Source organism: Quercus lobata, chromosome 5 (assembly GCF_001633185.2).
Source record: "Quercus lobata isolate SW786 chromosome 5, ValleyOak3.0 Primary Assembly, whole genome shotgun sequence".
NCBI classification, from domain to species: domain Eukaryota; kingdom Viridiplantae; phylum Streptophyta; class Magnoliopsida; order Fagales; family Fagaceae; genus Quercus; species Quercus lobata.
Window position 1 is genome coordinate 23,474,761 of NC_044908.1, and position 26,964 is coordinate 23,501,724.

The following is a 26,964-nucleotide window of genomic DNA, read 5'->3' on the forward strand; positions in this document are numbered from 1 at the left end:
AAAGTTATTAACAACCGTTCACCAATGCACCAGTTTTTAAAGTTAACAACCATTCACCAAGATGCAATCATAACAACCATTCACCAATGCACCAGTTTTTAAATGGTGTAGAAACACAAACACAAGCAATGCAGAACACAAACAGTGCAGAAACAGAAACAGTAATTATGCAGAAACAGAAACACAAACGGTGCAGAAACACAAACACAAGCAGTGCAGAAACACAAACAGGTAATTATGCAGAAACACAAACAGTGCAGAAAACAACTATTAGCCTTGAAGTTCAATGTATCTTGCCAGAAAAATGTTTTGAAGCATTCCATGAAGCATTGAAGCCATGTATCTTGCTGTCAATAGGCTAATTTTCAGTATAAATGAAACACTGAATGTATTCTTTAGTTTTGACACTTAGTTTTCATGTTCATTTACAAAAACTTTTACATAGATTTAGAGTACAAACCAAGAAGAATGTAATAAAATATAGTTATTCTTTTATTGATATTGGTTTGAGAATGTAATAAAATGTAATTGATTGTGTGCCTTATATTTCTAATTTCTTGTAATGCTTCAAATTGAACAATTTTGATGATGCCTGTATGGTCATAAATTGATGGAAGAGTTTGATCCAAAAATAAACAAAGCTTTGTTAAAATATACACTTTGATTACAAGGCTATTATTTCACTCAAAAAGAACCTAAAAATATGCACATTCATGGAACCTAAAAATTACATTCACAAATTCTACAAGGATGCAAGTTGAAGCCGAAGTGTAATGAATAAGATTATGCCTAAGCAAAATACTTCCATTCAAAACAATTTTTGTATCATACAAGTGGCTACTAAAGGTAAAGTGTTGAAGTTTGTTAAGAGCTTGATTGTTCAAGAAAGTAATGGCAAGAATTGGAGAATGGAAAGAATGAGATGTTGGTTACTTCGAGGGTAACCACCTCCAACAGAGTAAGAACAAGAAAGATAGAGAAAGGAGAGTAACTGAATTGATTCCAAACTTGTTTATTATCATCCCAAAATTGGGGGCTATATACAATTACAATCTCAGTAATACCAAATGTAACTACCACTAACAACTGCCTAACTAACTCTCACTATTTGATCACTTACTAAGCTTCACATCATGCACCTGCACCGCACATGCCTCAATATAGCCAAGTACACACACCCTTTATCACCCCAACAGGCACACCTCATCACACTACTAGGCACCACCCACACACTACCAAGCACAGCACACAGTACCTTAACAAAGTTTCTACATATATCCAAAACATATATTTTTCTACAAGATTTCACCAGAATGGTAGAACTTGTATAAAGAACTTATACAAGAGTGAGAACATGTGGTCTACACTAACAAACAATCTAAAATTTAGTAATCCCCCTCCACCTCCAGCAACTGCCTTTTCTCGCTCTTGGTGGTAGAACAATTAGCTCATAAGGACCACCATTGTATAACCATTCATCAACGGCAGCAGCTTCCCATATTGGGTATAGCATCCATTTAATCATGCCATTCAACCTAACAAAATAACAAAGAGTGATTTTAATGATAAACTGATAAACATATATCAAAATTTCAAACTAACAGCAGGCACAGGTGAAGCTATAAGATCACTATCACTACTAAATATGTAAATTTGTTGAGGGTTTAGCTTAGGAACTTCCATATTAAGAACTCAGCTAAAGGACCAAAATTAAAAGTGAAACTGTGAAATACAAAGCAGATCATATAGTCTGAATGTTCAAGAGATACTTTTAATTTCTTTGTAATCAATGACAAAATATAATAGCTGCATAGCCCAAATTTGATGGGGGCAATCAGACAATGACAAATGCATTTTGCATTAAGTAGAAGCAAAGATAAGATATTCACCTACTAAAAAAAAAAGTTGCTGAAGCAAAATTACACCCTAATAACTGAAAAGGGGACCAAGGCAAGCTCCAAGGTATTTAGTGGCAAATGCAGGTGAAATTTTTTTGGCACGATTTTGATTTCAAGACAAGCCAATTAAATTCACAGTATGCTTAACTATTTAAAGCTTCTGTGCTGGACAAAAACAAGAAATCAAGGAAAGAAAAAAATTCAAAAAATTACACAAGAAATTATTTATAGTAAAAAACGAAAAAAAAAATTAAAGGAGGAAATCTTTGACAAAGAAATCAAGAAAGGAGGGAAAAAAACTTTTTGATAAGCAAATAAGAGTGTGAGTAGCAATATAGCTTAGAAAACCAGTTGTGCATAACAAATCAAGAATTCAAGCAGATCATCAAGCTTTATACTCAAAAGGAAACCCAGTCACTAAACAAAACTCTAAGGGATTCAGTCACTTCTAAAAGGCAAATAAAAAGAGAAACAAAAAGAAAAATAAAAGAGAAAAGACAATAAAGAGAAAGAGAGGAGGACCCGACGGCCACTAGTGGTGGTGGCACCGACGATAGCACCTCCAGCGGCCGAAGGAGAGAGATAGGAACGTACTGGAACTCCGCCGGTAGTGGAGGTGTGGGACGCAATGGCTGCTAGCTGTAGCCATGGGGAGATTGAGCAATGGCATGAGAGAGTTTTTGAATTTTGGGTAGAGAAAGATCTGAAGAGGGAGTTTTTTGTTTTTTTGGGTAGCTGAAGGATCCGGTTGAGTTAAAAGAGCCTCTAGTTCAAGTGTAGTTAAGTGTGGTTTGGGTTAAATGGGTTAAGGTATGACGTGGCATGTTTTTGAGCGTGGATCATTTAAAATAAAATCCCTACCGTGAACTGGAGCCTCTCCATTTCAAAGGGAAATGGAGAGGATCCGGATCCGAAAATGGGTCCTAGTGTTTTTACGCATGACTCACGAGGCCCGTAGCTACACTTACCGGGTCAAAAAAAAAAAAAAAAACCTTAAACAATGACTTCTATGTTCGACCGTGGAAACAACGATTGACCTGACCATTCCAATCTAAAGTTAGTTCACACTTCAGTGATATATATTCATCATTAATGCATGGCTTTCGCTTCATAAAAATCGACAAGATTCATCATTAGCGTTGTCAATATCAGTAAACTATACTCCATGATGGTTAATTATAATCAAAGTGTTGCTGTATTTCTTCTTTTGTCCTTGGGGATGTTCAAACTGGGTTCATGCTCTGAAAATCAGAGTCAGACTAATAATGTGACAGTGAAATGCATTCAGAGTGAAAGAGAAGCACTTTTCAGCTTCAAGGCAGGCGTAAATGATACTCCAGGTAAGCTTTCTTCATGGGTCGGTGAAGATTGCTGCCAATGGAAAGGCGTAGAGTGCGACAACGAATCAGGTCATGTTACGAAGCTCAATCTTAGCAACCCAGCTGGACGCCACAGGCGCTTTGATTATTTCGAAAGAGGTCCAAATTCTCCGTGTACATGGTGCACGGACTCTTGTCCTAGGTCTCGGCGGAGGTCATTGCTCGGTAAGATAACTTCTTCTTCGATTGACTTGAAATATTTAAATATATTCAAATTCCTGAACTTTTTGGCATGCTAAAGAATTCTCGATGTATCTAAATTGCTCTTATATATGCATCTTTTTCAGGAGATGTTAATTCATCTTTTTCTAGGGATGACAAAGCATCTCTTTCAGGGGAGATTACTCGTTATCTCGGCAATCTGTCGAGCCTGACGCATCTTGACCTTGAAGGAAACTACAATTTGTTTATCAGAAACTTGGATTGGGTCTCAAGTCTCTCTTCTTTAGAGTACCTGTATATGGGGGGAGTGAAGATCAACCATACCAAAGCAGATTGGCTGCAGGCAATTAACATGCTTCCTTCCCTTCTGGAGTTAAGTTTATATTCATGTGAGCTTAAACACCTTCCATCTTCCCTTACTATCCTTAATTTCACCTCTCTTCATGTCCTTGATTTATCATACAACCCATTTAACACCTCCATAGATTTAATCTACAACCCATTTAACACCTCCATACCTCAATGGCTGTTTAATCTTACGAGCCTCACAAGTCTTGATTTGACTTTTAGCAATCAAGGAGGAAAAGTCCTTGATTCATTTGGGAGACTTGGAAGGTTGAAATACCTCTATCTTGGTGGTAACCATTTTTATGGTTCAATTCCAGCTTCTATTGGCAATTTGTCATCCTTGAAGGAGTTGGACCTCTCATATAATGAGATGAATGGAACCATTCCAGAAAGTTTTGGGCAACTCTCAAAGCTAGTCAAGTTGTATCTCTTAGAAAATTCTTGGAAAAGTGTCATAACAGAAGCTCAATTGATGAGTCTTACAAGCTTAGAAGAGTTTTTGCTAACAACAAATAAAAGTCAGTCTCTAGTTTTCAATGTGACAGAGAACTGGGTTCCTCCATTCAGCCTCAAATATCTTCATCTAGAAAGTTGTCGCATTATTGACCCCAAATTTCCTCAATGGCTTCAAGTTCAAAGTGAGCTTACCTATGTCATCCTAAAAAACGTTGGAATCAAAGGCACTATACCTGAAAAATGGCTCTCTATGATATCTTCTCAACTCACCCACTTGGATCTATCCAACAACCAGATAAAAGGGAACTTGCCGCACCAATTCGTATTTCCAAATGTGACTAAGCTATTTCTACAAAGCAATTTGTTTTCAGGTCCTATCCCATCAAATATTAGTGATCTAATGCCAAGCTTGCAATATTTAGATCTTTCAGGGAACCTCCTCTATGGTAAAATTCCTCTGTCCATATCAAAAATAAAACATCTTAATATTCTTGTCCTCAGGAGAAATAATCTTTCAGGGGAGCTTCCTTATCATTGGAATGAGTCACAAATGGGCTTGCGCGTTGTGGATATTTCATACAACAACATATGTGGAAAAATTCCGAGCTCAATGGGTTTCTTAGGAAACCTTTCTATATTAGTGTTGAGCAACAACAATCTTAGTGGAGAAATTCCTTCTTCCTTGCAAAATTGTTCAATTGTGAGCATGGATTTTGGGGGGAATCGTCTCTCGGGGAATCTTCCGTCATGGATAGAATCAGACATCTTCATGCTACGCCTACGATCAAATCTATTCAGTGGAATCATCTCTCGAAAATGGTGCAATCTTAATAAACTTCACATCCTAGATCTTGCACAAAATAATCTCTTTGGGGGCATTCCAGATTGTTTCAACAATTTTACTGCTATGGTTGATCACAACACCTTTGGGTTCAAGCCTATTGAGAACTATACAGAGAAAGCATACATAGTGACAAAAGGAAGGGAGTATGAATATGAAAGCACTCTCCAATTTGTTACATGCATTGATCTTTCAGGGAATAGTTTGACAGGAAGAATTCCTATTCAAATAACAAGCCTCACTAGATTGGGTACGCTAAACTTGTCAGCGAATCATCTAATTGGAAGCATTCCCAAGAATATAGGAAACATGCGGTGGCTGGAAACACTTGATCTCTCAAACAATAGTCTTTTTGGTCCTATTCCTGGAAGCATGTCTTCTTTGACTTCCTTAGTACACTTGAACCTATCTTTTAACAACTTGACAGGAAGAATTCCATCTGGTAATCAGCTCCAAACACTAAATGATGCAACCATATACAAGGGAAACCCTTTGTTGTGTGGGTCTCCTCTTCTGACCAAGTGCCCAAGAGATGAAACATCTGATGGCCTAACTATTACCGATACTGATGACAAACAAGATGGAGATGATTATGAAAGGATATGGTTCTATGTTAGCATTGGACTCGGGTTTGCTGTAGGATTTTGGAGTGTTTGTGGCACCATACTATTGAAGAAGTCATGGAGGCACTGCTATTTTCGTTTCTGTGATCACATCAAAGATAGGATAGTACTTCTAATTGCATTGTAAGTAGTTCATTTGAAAAGAAATTTGGCCTGGAAAAAAGTTGAAGTTTGTAGATTGTAAAGCTGTTTTAGTTCTAAATTGAGGCACACGTGTTTTGCGAAATCTTAAGTTAAATATTTTTGTTTTTGGTTTTTCTGTTTGAGTTTTTGGTTGTTATACATGTGTTTTCCTTTGTAGTTGAATTCATTCTTTGTTTTCATTTTATGCATTTTGGTTGTGTAGGTAATATGTTTGACAATTTAGATTGTCAACTTCTATATCAAAAATGATTACTTGTCCAATTTCTTTTGGGTATGTATCAACATCTTAATGGGTTCAGTGTACAGGAGCATTGAATTTGACACGTATCTGCATCTCAATAGATTCTAAGAAAACTTTTCAAGCGTATTCCTATATTTTATGTGACATTTACACTTTACCCCTTAAATAAAATGTTGCTAGTTACTATATAAACGGAGCAAGACTTTTACTCTCTATCAGCATAGGGAATCAAGTGGTAGGAAGAAGCATAAAAATAACCAGACAATTATTACTTCGACATTTTATTCTTTTGCCATTTTTTACCCAATAAATAAATTAAAAAATAAGAAAAAAAAAGAAAAAAAGGAGATCGAAATAGTGTGTAAAACTCTAAATCATTTATTTGGAAAATGAAGAGGGAGCATAAAAGCATAATTGAAACAAAAATAAATGGAGAAAATGGGCAAATGCCCCTTTCAAACAAAAAAAATTTAGCATTTTGCTCACATTTCCAAACTAATTAGGGAAATGCCCCTCTTTTGAAACTCGATTTTCTCAAAATTAAGTTATAAAAAAAAAAATTTCTGAAGCCTTATAGTGGCATTTTAAGGAGCCTATAGTGACGTTTTAAGGACCTATAGTGGCGTTTTTTAACTTGATCTCCATAAAGTCGAGTTACATGCAATTTTTTTTCTTTTTTTTTTACCTATAACTCGACTTCATGGAGATTGAGTTTAAAAACGCCACTGTAGATCCTTAAAGCATCACAATAGGCTCTTTAAAAATGCCACTATAGGGTTTAACTCGATTCTGTGAAAATCAAGTTTCAAAAGAGGAGCATTTCCCTAATTAATTTGAGAAAGATGACAAAATACTGGATTGTTTTTTTAAAAAGGGCGAAGGCCAATTTTTTTCCAAAAATAAACTAATAAAAAAAAACCTATTAACAGTGTACACACCTAAAACATATTATTACATAACCACAAAACCTTTTTGTCCTCTTTGTTTTCTCAAAACCAAACAAAACTTTATCAAAATTTCATTCGAGGGTATTTGTATATATTTTTAATTAGAAGTGAAAATGCATCAATACTGTGGGGTGTATCTCTATATCCGTCTTATGAAATATAATGTAAATACGAGTCTTCATAGCTACGCAAAACATGTCTTATTGGAAACAAAAATTTTTTTTAAAAAGAAAAATCCAAAAGGCTAAAATTTTTGTATTCAACTATTTTCTATTGTAAGGCATGCATAATTAACGAAGAGAAGCAATTCATTATCTTGTAAAAAGTCTAGCCTAACATAAATTAGAATAAAACTAAAACTTTTTACACATGAAACATAAGATATTAGTGAGTATTTAGCCTGACCTCCATGGAATTGCTCTGAGAGTAGGGTAGGAAGAAAAACTTCATGATAGCATATCCTTAGAAGATGCACGGCACGTTGTGAGACAATTAGTGTGGTGATTTTTTTTGAGTAGATATGATTGGTTTTTTGAAGGTTTATTATTATTAAACTCTTTGGTTTTTGCACTTAATAATTTACTTTGTACAAAAATTAAAAAATGATATAAACATGTAGCGCTAAATTAGACTTTGATTGAAATCTAATTTAGAATTTAATTGGATTTCGACTCTTCGGTTTTTGAACCATATATATCTTTTGAAAAAATAATTTAAAAATTATATGGGACACATGGAGCAAAATTAGACTCCAATTGAAATCAAATTTAGAATCTAATTCTCATAAAAACAAATTTAGAATCTAATTGGGTTTTCTCTTAGCTTTGGTTTTAAATATATACTAGTGTGTAGTTCCGTGCATATGCACGGATATAATTAAAAATAATCACAATTATACAGTTCAAATTGTACCATTTTTTAAAGAAGAGATTCAAATTATATAGGTATTAACTTACACTTTTTTTAAACCATACATTTCAAAAATATGTAATGGTTTATCATATTATATATATATATATATATATATATATTATTTAGAATTTAATTGGATTAGACTCTTCCGTTTTTTTATTTAATAATTCACTTGCCATAAAAATTAAAAAAATAAAAATAAATGGACACGTGATGAAAAATTAGACTCAAATTGAAATAAAATTTAGGATCTAAATGGATTTGGACCCTTCGATTTTTACACTGAATAATTCACTTAGCACAAAATTAAATTTTAAATGGAACACGTGGCACAAAATTGAGAATCTAATTGGATTTTCTTTAAGCTTTAGCTATTAATATATATATATATATATATATATATATATATATATATATATATATATATATAGACTACCTTGTAACCTCATGCGTATGCATGGATAAATTTAAAAAATATGCATTTAAATGCATAGTATAATTCTTACATATATAATTTAAATATTATTGATAGTCATTCTTATATTTTTTTTAACTATTTAAAAAGTCTTCTAAGAATATTATTAGGTAAAAAATATAAATTGTCATTTAAAAAAAAAATTCTTTTAATTGTTTTATGTTCATTAATTCTAAACTCTTTGGTTACACGTGGTACTAAATTGGACTTTAATTGAAATCCAATTTAGAATCTAATTGGATTTTACTCTTTGGTTTTTGAACCCAATGATTCTCTTGAAAAAAAATAATTTAAAAATTATATGGGACAAATGGAGCAAAATTAGACTCTAATTGAAATCAAATTTAGAATTTAATTCTCATAAAAAAAAATAGAATCTAATATGATTTTTTCTTAACTTTGACTTTAAATATATACTAGTGTGTAGCCCTGTGCATATGCATGAATACAATTAAAAATAATTATAATTATATCGTTCAAATTATACCATTTTTTAAAGAAGATATTCAAATTATACAGGTATTAGACTTTTAAATCATACATTTCAAAAATATGTAATGGTTTCTTATATTATATATATAATATTTAGAATTTAATTGGATTAGACTCTTCAGTTTTTTCACTTAATAATTCACTTGCCACAAAAATTTAAAAAATAAATGGACATGTGGTGAAAAACTAGACTCCAATTGAAATCCAATTTACAATCTAATTTGCTTTGGACTATTCAATTTTTATACTCAATAATTCACTTGGCACAAAATTAAAAATTAAATGTGACATGTGGCGCAAAATTGAAAATCCAATTAAAATCTAATTGGCTTTTCTCTGAATTTTGGTTATATATTAATATATACTAACTTGTAACCTCATGCATATACATGGATAAATTTAAAAAATATACATTAATATGCATAGTATAATTCTTACATATATAATTTTAAATTTTATTGATAGTTGTAGGGTGCTGGTTTCGAGCGCTCTTCCTATTAGACGAAAGGTCTCAAACCCAACTAGCCCAATACAATGAATTTTTAGAGAGTGGGCCTAAGAACTAAGTGTTGGTCTGAACCACAATCACTATACATGGTTGGGTGTGGACGGACCAATAAGGAAATGGGTTCAAGCCTGAAATGTTGTCCCCAAGTGTTTCGTCCGAGGAGCTTGGTGTTCTTCTTCTTCTACTTTCAGTACTAGGTTCCCATGGTTTTTCAAGACCATGCAGACTGTTGCAGTTTTCTCCTTTTTTCTCTCTTTCTGCCACTTTCTTCGCGATCCCCCATTCTTGGGGGGTCTCTCCCATTATATACTTCTTTCCAGTCGATCCTGACCCTTCATCTGTTAATTATGCAGGCCATTACTCGAGTGCTCGTCTCATCAGCCACCTTCCCAAAACCCTTTGTGAGTTGCGGCAACCAAGGCCATACTGTTCAGGGGTCCTTTCATCATTAATGCGGCCAAGACGTTAGTTGGGCGCATTAAATGCGGATGTGACAGTTTTTCCTTAAACTGCTCCTACTCCATACCCCCGTGTGCGTCCTACTGTACTCGTCCTTTCTTCGGGGAACGCTCTGGGAGGCTTCCTTTGATGGCGTGCCGTTCTTTCCCACTGGAGTCTAGAACGCCGAGGACAGAATCGTCCTCGACAACATCTCTAGACCATTTGGATTTTCAGCGCATGTTCTCGGACATTTTTCTCCTCGGCGCGGGCCTTGGGCTCAACATAGAGTGGGCTGGGTTTGCCAAGTTCTCTGGCCCCACAATAGTAATTCTTGTGATTTTTTAACACTTTAAAAAGTTTTGTAAGAATATTGTTAGGTAAAAAATGTAAATTGTCCATTTTTTATAATTTTATAATTTTTTTTTATGTTCATTAATTCTAAACTCTTTGATTTTTGTACACAATAACTTACTTGGATGGATATTTATGATGTGATCCCACATTTGATTCAAAAATTAAGAAATAAAACTCTTTTTAAAAATAAATAATTTAGGACACATGGCACAAAATCAGATTGAATTGTAGAATCTAATTGGATTTTCTCTAAATTTTACCTATATATATGTATATATACATGATGTATATGCACGAGTACAATAAAAAAAAATTGCAATTATATAGTACAAATTATAAATTTTTCTTAGAAAATGTTCAAATTATACATGGTATTAGTTTGCACATTTTTTTAAATCATACATTTCTAAAATATGTAATGGTTATATATATATGATTTAGAATTTAATTGGATTTACATTCTTTGATTTTTGCTCTTAAAAATTCACTTGCCACAAAAAAGAAAAAAGTAAAAAGATGGACACGTGGCCCAAAATTGGACTCTAATTGAAATCCAAATAGAATTTAATTTTATTTGGACTTTTAGATTTTTACACATAATAATTCATTTGGCACAAAAATTAAAAATTAGATTAGCAAAAATCTAAAAAATTTATATGGAAAACTAACAAAAACTAAATCCAATTTTGACCGTACATAGTCATGGTATATTACATAAATGACTTATAAATTTGAATTATTTTGAGTTATGCAAAAATATGGCTTATAAATATAAAATCATTCAAACTCTCTCTTCTCCTAAGGGCACTCGTTAGCATTTCCCTTATTGGGTCATGCTAACAAGTGCCCTTAGGGCACTCGTTAACAATCCATTTTAAGAAAGTTTTGACATCATTTTTATGGGAAATGAAAAAAGCTGTCAAAACATTAATTTTTTTTTCCAATAAAAACTTTCTTTAACTGGATTCTTAACCAGTATCCTAAGGGCACTCGTTAGCATTTCCCTTATTTATATTGTATTCCTCGTTTTCTACATTGATTAACTCACTTGGCACAAAAATTAAAAAATTTAGATTAGAGGGACACATGGTACAAAATTAAACTCTAATTGAAATTCAATTTTTATACTGAATTAATTCACTGAGCATAAAAATTAATTTTTTATTCGTAATTGTAAAAAAGAATAACAATGAGATAAATTTAAAATAATTTTACTTTGTGAGTTTCTATGGGGTTCAAATTAGAGATAAATTTTTTATTCTTAGATAACATACCTACTTGTTATAAATAGTACATAGCTAAAAAGAAAATCCACTGCAAAAATTGCACATTGAATGAAATCCTATTAACAAAATTTAATATCATTGAAATATAATATGATTAACACTCAAGAAATTTAAAATAAGCTTTATTCTTTACTTAAATTATTTTGTAATTAATGTCATCTTTGGTTTTTGATAAAAAACTTGGTCTTATACAATTTGCGTTCCTCAAATAACTTCAAATAATTTTTGGTCTTTAATTTATATATATTCCCATATGGCATAAGACTAGTCTGGCATAATACTAAGACCAAGAAATTTTGCAAGCATCTTTTAATGAAAGGTAAAGTAAATTTTACAAAATTTAAAACAAAATTTATTTGAGTGTTGAATATATATGGTATGATTTGGTTATTATACCATTTTGGGATGGTGAATAAAATACAAAAAACATGTATATCACCTATAAATCTAAAACGACGTGGCTTGTTATTTACAAAATTGATAGCTAAAATATTAGAAAATTTATAGCTTAAAAGTTTAATGAGATATTGGAGTGAATTAATATGAGTCAACTAACAAAATATTAAGGGTAAAATGTATTTTATTGACTAAATTGAATGTTAGATACACTATGTAAATTGCAACAAAAAACATAGATATAAGAAAATAGGGATCCAAACCTAACTAGCTCTAACTATCTATTTCCCTCTAAATTAGTTACAAAATTCTACCAATCAAAACATTATAGTTGGACTAATTTGACACACGACGTAGCACTACACCAAGCTTTAGTTATTTCGACCCTCTCAATAAATTATAAACACATGACATAGCACTACAACAAACTTTAGTTATTTTGACCATCTTTTATTGAGAGCTTACTAAAATCTGTTGATAAGATCTATAAATGTGAATATGCTTGGTTATATTACTAAACTTTATCTCAAAGGTTATTAAGTCCCTCAGAATAAGTTAAAACATCCTTGAAATAAATGTGAAAAAAAAAAAAAAAAAATTGCTGATACAAAACGTTTACATTTTTCAGCCCACAACCCTTGATAAAAGATAACAAAATTTTCAGCCCTGGAAAAAAGCCCACAAAAAAATTTAAAAAGCCACAAAGCAAAAAAAAACCAAATATATGTTCACTTCACTCTCTCACAGAAACTGAGAGAATACCAATATTTATTCACTCTCTATCGACGATCATGGAAATCTCATAGAGCTCGACGATGATGGAAATAGCTCGATGATCATGGAAATCACACAGCTCCGATTAGTTACGAATTGATCTCGGCAATTTTTGACTCTTCGTCTCTCTCGTCGTTGTGTTCTCAGCTCCGATTAGGTACGAATTGATCATGGAAGTCACAAACCTTAATTTCGTCTTTGATTTTTTTGTTTTTTGGTTTACCCGCACTTTTTCATCGATTTCCCCATGATTTTCGTTTCACATTTCTCAGAAAACTGAGCTCATCATCGATTTCTCTATTTCGATTTCTTATTGTTCGACTTTTGCAATTTCATTATTCGAGTTCAAATCATAATCTCTGTTTCCTTTACAGTTTTCATACAAATATTGATTGAGTTTTTACAGTTTTCATACAAATATTGATTGTGAGTACAGGCACAACAACATTGCAAGGCTCAATCCAAGAGATTGCTATTATTGGTTGTGTGGGAAATGTGCTTTTAGACACTCTGTAAGCCTTGATTTATTTCTTAATATAATTTGCACATTCAATAACTAGGAATTTAGTTAATATTAGTTATACATTTTTTCAATCAATGTTTGCTATATATTGTATGTGTTTGAACTTGGATATTAGTTATGGATTTTTTCAATTAATTTTGCCATATTGTATGTGTGTATTATGTTGAACTGCTTTGGCTTTCTGCTGTAGTGAAACCAATTGCTTTGGCTTGATTGATTTTGATTTTGATTTTGTTGGACTTGATTGATGGTGATTGATGCTGAGAGATTTGACTGTTATTTGAATGTTATTTCCATATATTATGTTTTATTGCTATCTGTTTTTTTTTTTTTTTTTTTTTATAAATTGAAATCTAATATAATATTCCAAAGGGGGTTGGTGCACTAGAGCTTGTTCTAGGGCTCATGGCTGTGGGTTATGGCAGAGTATTAGCGAAGGGTGGGACGTTTTCGCTAAGCATTTCTCTTTTGTGGTGGGGGATGGTTCCCGCATTCTTTTTTGGCATGATAAGTGGACTGGGGATGTTCCTCTTAAAATTATTTATTCTCAGTTATTTTTGTGCTCAGCTAATAAGGAGGCTTGTATTTCTGAGGTATTAAGCCCTCCAGTGGGGGATAATGACAGAGTGTGGAGCTTAAGATTTCATAGGGAATTCAATGATTGGGAGTTGGCGGCTTCCCTTTCCCGTCTTCATTTCATCCAAACCCGTATTCCTAGGGGTGGAGGGTGTGACAGGCTTTGTTGGGATCTTAATAGTAGTGGGAAGTTTGATACTCGGTCTTTTTATCATAAGATTAGAAATGCAGCTCATTCCACCTTCCCTTGGAAAGGAATTTGGAAAGTTAAGGTTCCTAAAAGGGTGGCTTTTTTCATGTGGACAGCAGCCCATGGTCAGATTCTTACTTTGGATAATCATATGCTTCGCGGTCGCCCTTTGGTGAATCGTTGTTGCTTGTGTTGTTGCAATGCAGAATCTGTGGATCACCTATTGCTTTTTTGCCCGATAACTCATTCTTTGTGGATGTATATGCTTCGGTTGTTCGGGATTGATTGGGTCATGCCAGGTTCAGTTGTGGACTTTTTATTTAGTTGGTATCATTGGCTTCCAAAGCATAGCTCTGATATTTGGGATTTGGTTCCAGGCTGTTTAATGTGGACTATTTGGACTGAACGGAATCGGTGGTCTTTTGAGGATGAGGAGAAAACTGTGGTTTAGTTATTAGAGATTTGTCAGCGGACCCTCTTTGATTGGTCTGGATGTTGGGGTTTCACGGATTGTTCCACCCTTTTGGATTTTCTTTCATCTATTAGAATAGTTTAGGGGTTTCTTCCGTCTTTTTGTTCCTTTTTCCTTTGTTCACTACCGTGAACTCTTTGTATTTCTCTTATTTTTCTTTTATTAATAATATTTTCTTCTTACTTATAAAAAAAAAAGATAATTTTGGTTTGTGGTCTTTAAGCGTGTGCATAACATATGAATTTGTTGTGCTTAAATGCAAGGTTGTTCTTGTTGCAATTGTACTCTGTTTGGAAAAACAAAAGAAGGGTAAAAGAGCAAAAACCGTGTCCAAATTCAACAGCTAGTCCATGTTTTGGTATGTATGAAGTTGGAATAATGTGTCATTAAGATTGGCTTCTAAAGTTACTATTGCTGCACTTATACAGGTGTGCCTAATTAATTTATGGTTTTTTTTTTTTTTCCTCTATTTTAGAAGATAGAATTATTTCAAGATTTGGCTCCATTGTTGTGGAATTCTTTTGGTACTATTGCTGCACTGTTACAGGTATGCTCTTTATAATTGTCAATTCGTTTTCATTGGTTTTATTTTCTGCTCTCTCTTTCTCTCTCAACCTGTTTTTCACAGTTGTCATATATACATCTATCTTAGCATCTTATGTATTTGGGATTATAAAATAGTTACCTCAAAATTTCTTCCAAGTTTGATAGCAAAATTTGATGGTTTCTGCTATCATACATAAATTTCACTGAGCTGTTACTGTATTGCCTGTTTACGATCATTAAATGACAAAAGTAAGGGTGAATATCATTAGGTGTCAATTTTAATGTCCTTGTTTTAAGGTAAGAATGGAAGCGGGTAGCCTGCCTGATGGAAAATAGATTGAGGTAGGAGGTGCATACACATTGTTGAAACCAGAAGAGGGTGCAATTGATCCAACAGCCTGCAGCTAAATGGAAAGATAAGAGCTGTGCTTTCCAAACTGCCAAGATCCTTGAACTCCATCTGAAGTTGTAATTACAATTACTTGCAAGTTAAACGTACTTTAGACTTCTAGCCTCTTATTCTTTACAGGAATTTGAGTTGTTCAACTAAGGGTGCCTTTTCAAAGCTATTAATTTTATTTTTCAATTGTGTATAGATTGATTACATTGCTGCTGAAAGATGGTTTATAAGATCATATGATTTGTTATTGATCTGTTTCTGTGAAACAAACACTTTGTTAAGATTGTAGGGGAATACTTTACAATTAGCAGGTTATCAAGCTAGGCAGTGCTAAGTGTGGACATAGAAGATGTTTTCTTTGTAATTTTGGAAGAGAAATAGGGATTAGTTTTGATTAATGGAAAAAAGATGCTTAAAAAAGTGAGTGTCTTTTTTAACAATATCAGATTACCACTAAATTATAGATGCTTGGTTATCTTACCAAGAGGGACTGTTTAAGGTGAGTTTTTCTTGTTATAAATACTTTGAGATGGGCACTCTATTTGTGTCACCTCTGGGCATGACTAGTAACCAATTCCCCCTCTCCCCCATACCCCACACCCTCCAAAAAAGAGTAAAAACCATGCCATAAAATTTATAATGATTGGCAAGTTGGAATCTGTGTGTGGAGTGCAATAGCTGCTGAAAGAAAGGGATCAGTTATTTGGTTCTGCGGGAAGCTGTGGTCATTTTCAGTTGCAGATTTGAATGATCACTTGTTTTAGTTAAAGCTTTAAAGCACCACTAATGTTGTGTCCCTGTAATCACGCATAAAAAATAATACTGAGGATAAGCAAGCTAATTGTTGGTTTTTAATCATGATATTGAGGCTTCTTTTACTTGTGCATCTGCTTTGCTTATTATTAATTCTGTAATCACATACTTTTTTAGTTACTGAACCCTATAAAACGGTATTTCAGGAATGACCATATTGAGAAATCTCTTAGTAGCTACAGCAAAGCCTTTGATGTTGTTTACCTGGTGAATTGAATTCTGTTTCTTTTTTTAATTGGTAAATAAGTTATCATGCACCAGTGGGCCTAGTGAGTTGAATGCCTTGAGCAACATATATTTGGTTTGTCTATTTCCTCCTTTTTTGGTGTGCCTCAAGAATAGTCTTGTTAATTGGTATTCTTCTCCTGAACTGCTGTCACAACCTTAGGCAATGAAAAAAAACAAAGAAGGCAAAATTACACTAGTTGTTAGGCATTGGCAGCCTTCTAGATGCTTGACAAGTGTCTAAATCCTATTGGCTAATGCTTAAGCAATCATTGAACTAACTAACTAACTAGTTACAATAGGATTTGGATGCAACAACTTGAAATGCCCTGCATCACGAAGTTTTGAAGACCGTGAAAGAACCATCCTAGAACTGAAGATGTCTTTTGTTACTTCCTTGTTTGGTGGCTGCCTTCATTGTGTTTCTTTTCTTTTTCGTCTCTTTTAGATTTTATTGATCATTGTACTCTACAAACACGATTGGTGGTCTCTGGTTTACTCCACTCTTTTTCAATAAATTACTGTATTTAAAAAAAAAAAAAAAAAAAAAAAAAAAAAAAAAAAAAAAAACAGATAGTGATAGTTTTCCTTGATTCATGGGAACATGCTTTCTTGAATTTAATGCTTTGGGCCTTTGTAAACCTTTTTCTTTAACCCAATTCTCTTTAACATGAATTTAATGTCTGATTTATCTTAACTTTGTCTAAATGGTGGTTGCAGAACTTCCCTTGTCAAGAAGTTGAAAGGCATAAGAAGCCAGAGGTTGAACTAAAGTATGTTCTTTTGTTTCCATTTAATCTTAAATACTCTTTCTTGTTCTGCTCCTTTTAGAATAGGTTATGTTTGTAATATGGAAATGTTTAGCTTTTGGCAAGTTGGCAACAGATGAAAAATACATAGAAAGTAAACACCATGTAAACATTGCCTGGACGGTTGCAGATCTTTTTAGCATTCTATTTGCCTTTACAGAACCATGGAAGCATTACTTACCTTAAGCTAATTATTTGAGTTAACTGGAAAACTGAGTTTCTGAAGCAAATTATTCAAGACTTGTGACATTTCTCTAGTTCAAATTTGACTCCTTTAACTATTTGCTTCAGAAGTTGGCCTTGTGAGTTGAAGCCATATTGCTGGTATAATAGAAAATACTTTTTTCAATAGGTTACAGACACACCTGATGGGTCTTGAACCCATGTGCTCACCCTCCACCTTGCACTTACAAGGAGCAGAGGTGCCATTTCAATTAGAGCTCTTTGGGATATAAAATAAAATACATCACTTCAGAATCTCAAAAGCAAAGCCCCAGGCCCATCCACATTCAAGAGGACTTTCTAGTCTAAGAAAGTGTTCACAGTAACCATTTGGGTCCTTTAGTAGCTTGATTTTAAGTCTTATTATATTTAGTAGGAATTGTGGTCCACAAATTTCAGATAATGGTTCTTAAAATCCCTTTCTATAGTTATTTTCTTTGATTCTTGTTTTTCCTCTTTTTTCTTTACCTTTAATGTCTCCACTATTACTCACACTTCTGATGGCTTATTCAATAACCACATTTCAAAACACCAAAACAGGGTTTGAAACCACCTGTGTATTTGACCTGTCTCCTCTTTAAAAGAAGATAACTTATTAAGTAAAGGTTTAATAATATTCTATTGATTTCTTGGTCCAAAATCTAATCCGTTTTCAACATGTATGGCATGTGTTTACTTATTCATAGGGACTTTTCCTTCCGTTTTTGCAAGAATATTCTCAGTGTGCTTTGTTTTGTGGCCACGCTGTTCACTCTCTTTATTGAATTTGATTTCACAGAATTTGGTTGGTGATTCACTATCTTTGATTACCACTATCCTGAAATAACAGGGAAGCTTATACTTTTAAAGGAAATATACATTACTCGAATAAGTGCTTGGATCATGATCAAGTTCTTAGGGATAATGTTTGGGTAGTGAAAGTTTTCTGCTTTATAACATTTACATAGGATGGATGACCTCCTGGGAAGTCCTCGTGTTGCACCCCTCTCTTTTATCTATCAAAAAAAACATTTACATTTGCTAGTTTTGGTTCCACTGAAGTCGGTTCCTGCTTTTAGATTTTTCTTCATGTGTTTCTTCTGGTGTTCCTTGCGTGTTCCAATTTCATAATCTGTATCATTCTCTCTTTTTCAGAAACTTGAGGTACCCATAACGGCTGAAATGTTCAATTGCACTAGCTGATAACTTCTTGCTTTGGAGATGATGAAGAATAAAATGTATCAAAACTATAAGCTCTTGGACAAACTTGGTCTTTGTACAAAGTGTGATCTTTGACATCTTTTCTCTTAAACAATAATTGACATATGGCTATCTGTATGCAATTCCTAGTCAATATTGAAATTGATACACATTATAGGTGTTAATTTGTAGGTTTGAGTTTAGAGATCAAAGAAAGTGTAATTGTAGCAATATACCTTGATAAAGGGATTAGTGGTGATTAAATATCTCTCTGTTTCGGATATATGAGGCCATTGATATCACTTTTGCTATACATCAATATGATCTTAACAATTGTGAATTTTTTTTTTTGTGTATATATATATATATATATATATATATTGTGCATGAGTGTGGTTTTTTTTTTTTTTTTTAAAAATAAAAATAAAATCTTATTTTGAGGGTCAAGAGACCTTTAAATAACCTTTTACCAAGATTTAAAAGATTTACATTTACAACTTTTGATAAATAAGGTTATTTAAGGGGTCTCTTGACTCTCAAAATAAGATTAGAGAATTTGTTTTGAGGACCACGAAGGCCTTCAAAATTTCATTTTTGACGGCACAAATTTCGAAGGTTATCAAGGGTCAATGGACTCTTAAAATAATTTTTCAAGGGTTTTGACCAGATTTGTTGTAGTGGACAAGCATATATTCCTTCATATGGAATTAATAAGCAGTCCCATAACTTGCAGTTTAATAAGATAAAATATTGTCGTTTATCTAGTTCTTTACATTTGACTTTAGTTTGAGAAATAAATATCATTGTAACAAAAAATTTCTCAGATTCAACGATTAACATAATTGGCCTTAAAATATGTTGACGCTCCCAGTGCTCAAAATATTAACAAGGAGAACTATCCAAGTTCGAAGGTTGGCACGTTAAGCTAAAACAAATACAAGGACATGGTTAGAACTCTCTTATTAGAGGCAACCGTTTGTCACCTGTAAGTTTTATTGTGGCTTTCATTGTTCATGTGGCTTCTACAAGTCAAAAGGTATGATAACATTTTTAGAATAGCACATTTTCCATATATTCATAATTAGCAACACAATGCCTTTGTATATTGCTCTATTATGCCCAACTAAATGATCTTAAATTGGTTATTGTTGTCTTTAATTATGCCAATATTGTGACAAGTTAGACCATATAACAGAATCAATCTAAAATTAGAAAGGAAAAATTATCAAACCAAAACATTAAAAGTGGAAAAATTCTCAAACCAAGACAACAATTCTACGTATGATTCCATTGAAGATAAATCAATTAGAGCATCATCAAGTTACATAAACAATAGTAGCAAAAAAAAAAAAAAAAAAAAATTACATAAACGATCTATGATAAATTAGCATTTAGCTTGTTGTATAACCGTTCATATGCTTCCAAGTATGGCTTGACAAAATTCTAATATATTACCTTTATGTTCATGACTTATTCTTTCCCTGAGTCTCAAAAGGCCTATAACCTAAAAATCAAAACCTGCGAGTCAACAAAACTTAAGGAAAGTAGGCTAAATCCTAACACGACTGAATAAAAAGAGATCATATCAGCGTGGATCCAACAGAGGATCTAGCGATCCTAAGTCTACCACAATTAGGCCATAACATCATGTAATTGTACCTAACTCACAAAATTAAGATATGCATTGGGTGGCTTAACTTGAAGCCCAAGCCTGCAAAGGGTCCAACCACCGAAATTCCAACATCAGGGATGCAGTTTGGTTGGGAAGGGAGCGAAGTTTGAATAGATGGTTATCTGCTATACCTCTATTATATTTGCTTGGAAATACATAAAGAGGGAAAGAAAGAACCCCTACCTGTAATGTATTAATCAACGCAAATAAATAATTAAGAGTTTTGTAATTTAATGACATTATATGTTTTCTTTATAGAAGAGAGCTTGAATTCAAATCTCCTCTCGTAGCTATTCAGTTAGAAAAAAAAAAAAAATGGCAAGAGAATGAAAAATCTATTCCAAGCCAAACTCTTTTTCATTTTATTATATATCATTGTGAGTTTTAATCTAATGGTTGGTGCACTTGATACCTTTTGACACTTTATAATTGCAACCAACCAGTGGTCCTCATTTCAATTTTAATTCACTCATAACTCGTATAAAGTTATTTTCTTTTTGGCAAATCCTTCTAACCATTGTGTCATGTGATACCCAATTTAACGACAATCACAAACCCCTCACCAACCTTTGGGACCAACAAAATTGCTTTCAGTTGCTAATTTCCTTCAAACAGAGACAAATATGAATATGCAGTCCCTCTCCCTTTTGTTCTCAGGCCAAATTGATCCAATTAAAAGTTTAATACTGAAATCCAAAAGAGCTATAGCCTCAAAGATGTTCAAAGCCTAAATGCCAGTATTATTTTTTCTTCCATACCTTCTAACATTTTGATGATAATGAAGAGGAAAGGATTTGATGCAGCACAAAATTCTCAGCCCAAGCAGGTATATAAAGAAATTGGGCCCAACTGGCGATGGGCCTCTATCATCCATCAGCAATATATGGGCCGTCTTTCTTGCATCAACATCCATAAACAAGCATGATTGGGAGCCTCATATATATCTGTAACTATCAAAAAAAAGGAAATTCAACATGAAATCATCCACTAAGAATAGCTCAAAACTGAATCATCCAGACTAGTATTTTTAATGGAAACGTTTAGGATTTAAATTCTCTCTTTCAACTATCAAATTATTAGAAAAAAAAAAAAAAAAAAAACTCATCCCTCCTCATCTTTCATTTCTTCTATTCCCCAGCTGGCAGTGTTGTAACAGTATCATTTTGTTTCTCATGTCTAAGCTAGGAAAGATTGGAATGCCATAAAGTCAATAGATATACTGGACTGGATATTCATTGTTGTTGAGATTGGACCAGTAATGGTGAACTATTGAGTGATGTAGCCCTTGCAATGGTGAACTATTAGTCTATTGAGACCTAAGGCTAGCTTATTTATCTACTAAAGTACCTACAAGCAATAGCTTGGTAGGAAACATAATGCAACCGTGTCTTTTTTTGTTGCGATGGGAAATTGGACCAACCAGTCCTTGCAATTTAGTAGCTATAGGGGCTTCAATAACTGCAAGTTGTTTGTTCTAGTACTAGTAGTAAAAGTAATTGCAAATTCAAGTCCTATCAGAGTGAAAAGTAATGCTAGTACTGATGAAGTAAAAGTAAAATGCTAGGAGCAGGAGTCTTTGTCATTCAACTGATTCTGTGAACTTTGTTTGAGACCCAAGTAATGATAGGTCACTTCTAGGACCCGGCTGTGGGGTTCATAGAGAGTGATGGTATGTCTTGGTGCAACCATATATATCTTGTTACACTAGCCACTAGGGACCCAGCTGTTTTATTGAAATTATTTGCATTTTAACTGGTAGGTCTATGTCACAGCTTGGAGGGCACATGAACCAGAAACATCACTAATTACCAAGGGTTCTGCTATCAAATCGCTTCATGCCCAAGTCTTTTTTTTTTTTTTTTTTAAATGATTTTTACTGTGTCTCAATAACATTCATTTCAGCACCAAAATAATGGGATGACCATATACAAAAGTAACATAAAAAACCAAAACCAAAACCAAAACCAATGTCTAATTAAGAACAATAACTTAATTGAACCCTTTTGATGGTTTGATTGTATGCTTGATTATCTACTTGCACTTTACTCACTTTGTCCAATCAAAAGGTAAAGGGAATGAGACTCAAAAATTGATTAAATGGAATGAGAAAACTAATTGAAAAGTACAGTAATTAAGATCAATATTAAATGCAGAAATGCAACTTATTATGACATGAAAATATTCACATGATTAATTTTAAAATGTTCCTTTTTCAGATGTATCAAACTCTCTTCTCAAAAAAAGAAAAAAAAGATGAATCAAACTTATCGTAAAAGAAATGATTGGAGACCCCTATAGAATGCGCTGGAAAAAGATAGATTGGATTACCAGCAGCCCATACTTGACAATAATGAAAGTAGTCTCAAAAGTCAACTAAGTTTGAAATGTTCTCAAGCACATACAGCGGTGCTTACCAAACTGCTTTTTGTGTTTTTCAAGCCAATACCACCAAAGATAAGAAGGGCATAACTATATATGTAGTCGAATTAAATAATGTAAATGTTTTAGCTTCCACTCCAATTAATGACAAAAACTAATGAATTTTTATTAAGAGAACTGAACTGTCCATGTACATATACATGTATCATGATCATTATACTAGGGTAACCTCTTGATAGCATCAACGGCTTGGTTATAGTTATCAACAAGTATAGGGACACAATATCTTTTCACAACTATTGTAATGACTTTTATAAAAATTAAAAATATTGAGAAGACTTCTTGTGATTGTTGCATAGTAAAATTGTAAAAAGGGTGTTAGTTGTAGGCTCAGGTGAAAGTGATATTATTCCAATCATAATAATCATTTCAACTGTTGTGGAAACAATTATGAAAAATGTTGTATTCCCAATATTGCTTGTTAGTTATTATTGCCTTTATGGCATAGAGCTTCAAAATAAACCCTTACCAACTAATTATTAGTGACAGTTAAATATTAACACTAAACTATAAACCCCATCACAAACTAAGACAGAATACATACAATTCTTGGGGGAAGAAAAGGCAGCCACTCTTTGAGATATATATCTCACTGAAACCTCAAGTCACATGCATTAGAACTTCAATGCTTTGGCCTCCCACTTACAAAGTGATGTAAGTTCGACACTCATCATAAATTACTAAATTAGATGTTTAATCTAGTGCATCAACAATATATCATGGGAATTTAAAGGGAAGGACTAAAAAAAAGGCAATTCAAGGTCGATTGATGATTAGGATGGGGATTGGAACAGTTAGAGGATTTTTATCATATATATCTCAAAGATCTCTTCTCCAAAAATTATGGGTTGATTAAATTGCTTTAGAAATTTCCGCACTTCCAACATCCTATTACTTAAAAATTTTATTTTCATCTTTTTTTATTTTTTATTTTTTTTAATACACAATGCACTATACATATATTAGAACCCTTGATCCCAAACACTTACTAAATCCATCCATTTTTTTTAAATAAAAAAACTAAATTAAAAATAAAATTTATGAATACTCTTTTTAATAGAATTATTACAACAAATAATGTTCAACTTGTATACTTCAAAGAATTTAAAAACCTTTTGCATGTAACATAAAATTACAAAACTATCAATTTGCATTTAATTATTTGTTAAACCTCAATGAATGAATAAACCCTTTTTTTTTTTTTTTTAAACATAACATTTATCTAAACATAAAACTCTCTTAAACATATGAGAAAATTAAATAATTTTATACATTCATTCCTTTTATGCATGAATGAATTGATTAAAACACATTTGACTGTGACATTATCAATGAATTTTCTAACTTTAAACATGTATTAAGGGTATTTTGGTGGTTTTTGGTGAATATTTTGTCATTTTAAAGTGTTTGGGGTATTTTGGATGCTCCAAGGATATTTTAGTCATTTAAGGGTTTTGGGGTATTTTGAAAGTTCCATGTATTTTTGGTTATTTTTAGATGTTTTAAGAGTATTTTAGTAACGTAGGCTTGTCACCAAGTGGGACATTAAAGTGGTTGAATTTATGTGTGACTTTCCAGGGTAGTCATGTGTTGAAGGGCCCCGGCCTATGGTTTAATGGGTTAACCACATCTTATATGGGTGGGTAGCAATTACAAAAAAAGAGTATTTTAGTAATTTTATAGATTATTCATTGAATGCTGTAAAACATGGCTTTTACACCGTGACCAATTTTGATTTGAACTCCTTTAGGGGGTAGTTTGTAACGTGTGCATAAAATTTAGTCTACATGGACAACAACTAAATTGATTATTTATATAATAGATCATAGTGTTATAGAGTATGTTCGTTCATTTTGTTTCAGCTTTCATCCACTGAGCAATAACTGAAGTGCTTATATATATATAAAAAAATGTAATGCAAAATATTGCTATAGGGTTTATTGTCATTCTTTGCGGCATTGAGTAGAGCCAGCAAATTCGTAAGCAACTTATCCTTGTTTTTTCTAATTTATCATCTAACAAAAACCAAAATGAATTCAACCCAATGACGTTTTTGAACATTCTACAAAATATCCCTTAAATTTGTTTGGATTTTAAAATGTATTAGAATATCTTTCAATAGGCTATTTTTTATAAGTAACATTATTCCTCAAACTGTGAAATTATAATGACTAATTTAAAATTTTAATTAGACAATTAACTTTTCTTGTAATCTATATACTAATAGCATTATTAGCATGAGATATTATTTTTTGTGTGGAAGTAATGCATATCAATGTTAATTGATGATTACAGTGGTGTCTAGATAAGCTTTGGACACTTCTATTTTATATTTCTCAAAAATTTCTCCTCCATGAATTAGTGGGGGACTAAATTGCTTCAGAGATTCCCCACTTTTGACATATTATTACTTAACAATTTCATTTTCATTTGTCTTTTTTATTTATTTTTTATTATTTTTTTTATTACACAATGCACTTTACATGTATAAGAACCCCTAATTCCTTTCACTTACTAAATCCGTCCATTTTTTATTTAAATAAAACTCAATTAAAAATAAAGTCATTGAATTCTCTTTTTTTGAAAAAAAAAAAAAAAACCTTTTACATGTAATACCAAATTACAAAACTATCAAATTACATTTAATTATTTGTTAACCTTTAATGAATGTAGTAAAATCTTTGCAAACATAACATTTATCTATACATAAACTTATACTTAAACATATGAGAAAATTAAATAATTTTATACATTCATTCCTTATATTCATGATTTTATACATTCATTCCTTATATTCATGATTTTATACATTCATTCCTTATAAACTTATACAAAACCTTTTTACAAATCAAACAATGAATACGTGATATGGTGAAAATTTTAAAACACATGGAAAATGTTGCCAAAAGAAAAATCACTACAAGATAACCTATTGCGGCCAACAAAGGAATCCACTATAATACCAACCTTTGAACAAATAGGTTACTTTAGTAATTAATAACACATTAAGGTTGATTCTCAATTGATCGAGCCTCAATTGAGGGATAATTGAGCTTTGATCATTAATATATATATATATATATATATATGTATATTTGATAAGATCATTAATAGGTTGATGAAGAGCAATTGAATTTTCATAAATTCTTTTATTAAACTGCTTTTTGTACAAAAAGTCTTTAACTTGAATGAACATGAATGTATATTGTCAATTAATTTATTAAAACACATTTGACAGTAACATTGTCAACGAATATTCTAACATTAAACTTGTATTAGGGTATCATGGTCACTTGGTGGATTCGATGGATATTTAATTATTTTAACGTGTTTGGGTTATTTTGGTCCGTTAAAATGTTGGAAGGATATATATATATTTTTTCAATTTAAGAGTTTCAGGATATTTTGAAAGTTCCAAATATTTTGGTTATTTTAAGATGTTTCAAGAGTATTTTAGTAATTTTATAGGTGTTTGGTGTGGACAGTGTTAAGGGGCTGAAAGCAGAAAACATTTTACAATTTTTTTATTTTTTTATTTTATTTTATTATTTTTTTTAACTGGGATTTATGCGCTGGAAAAAGGTAGATTGGATTACGAGCAGCCCATACTTGACAATAATGAAAGTAGTCTTGAAAGTTAACTAACGTTGAAATGTGCTCAAGCACGTTCAGCTGTGCTTACAAAACAGCATTTTGTGTTTTTTAAGCAAATACGACCAAAGATAAGAAGGGCATAACTATATATGTAGTTGAATTATTAGCTGATATATTTTTAGCTTCCACCCCAATTAATAACAATAACTAATGAAATTTAGCCAAGAGAACTGAACAGGTCATGTACATGTATGATGTATCATGATCAATTTAATTTCTAAGTCAACTTCTTGATAGCCTCAGGCCCTCAACGGCTTGGTTATAATTATTATCAATAAGTACAGGGACACAATATTTTTTTTACAATTATTGAGACGATTTGTTATGATTGGTACACGGTAAAACTATAAAAGTGGCGTCAATTCTGAGCCCTAGTGAAAGTGATAATGCTTCAATCATAACAGACCAAGTCAACAATTGGGAAAAAAATTATGAAAAATGTTGTGTTCTTAGTATTGTTATTTAGTTATTGAACCTTACAGCTAATTAGAAGTAACATTTAAATATTGGGGGAGAAAAGGTAGCCAATCTTTGACATACATATCTCACTGAAACCTCAAGTCACAT

At 32.4% G+C, this 26,964-nt stretch overlaps 1 protein-coding gene across 1 annotated transcript; it reads left to right on the forward strand.

Annotated features, from left to right (window-relative positions):
• Positions 1 to 3,066: 3,066 nt before the first annotated feature.
• Positions 3,067 to 14,417, forward strand: LOC115990205 (receptor-like protein EIX2). The gene is made up of 4 exons (XM_031114051.1): positions 3,067 to 3,442; positions 3,565 to 5,830; positions 13,114 to 13,189; positions 13,626 to 14,417. The coding sequence occupies exons 1-4, from the start codon at positions 3,067 to 3,069 to the stop codon at positions 14,415 to 14,417; spliced, it is 3,510 nt and encodes a 1,169-aa protein (XP_030969911.1).
• Positions 14,418 to 26,964: the final 12,547 nt, after the last annotated feature.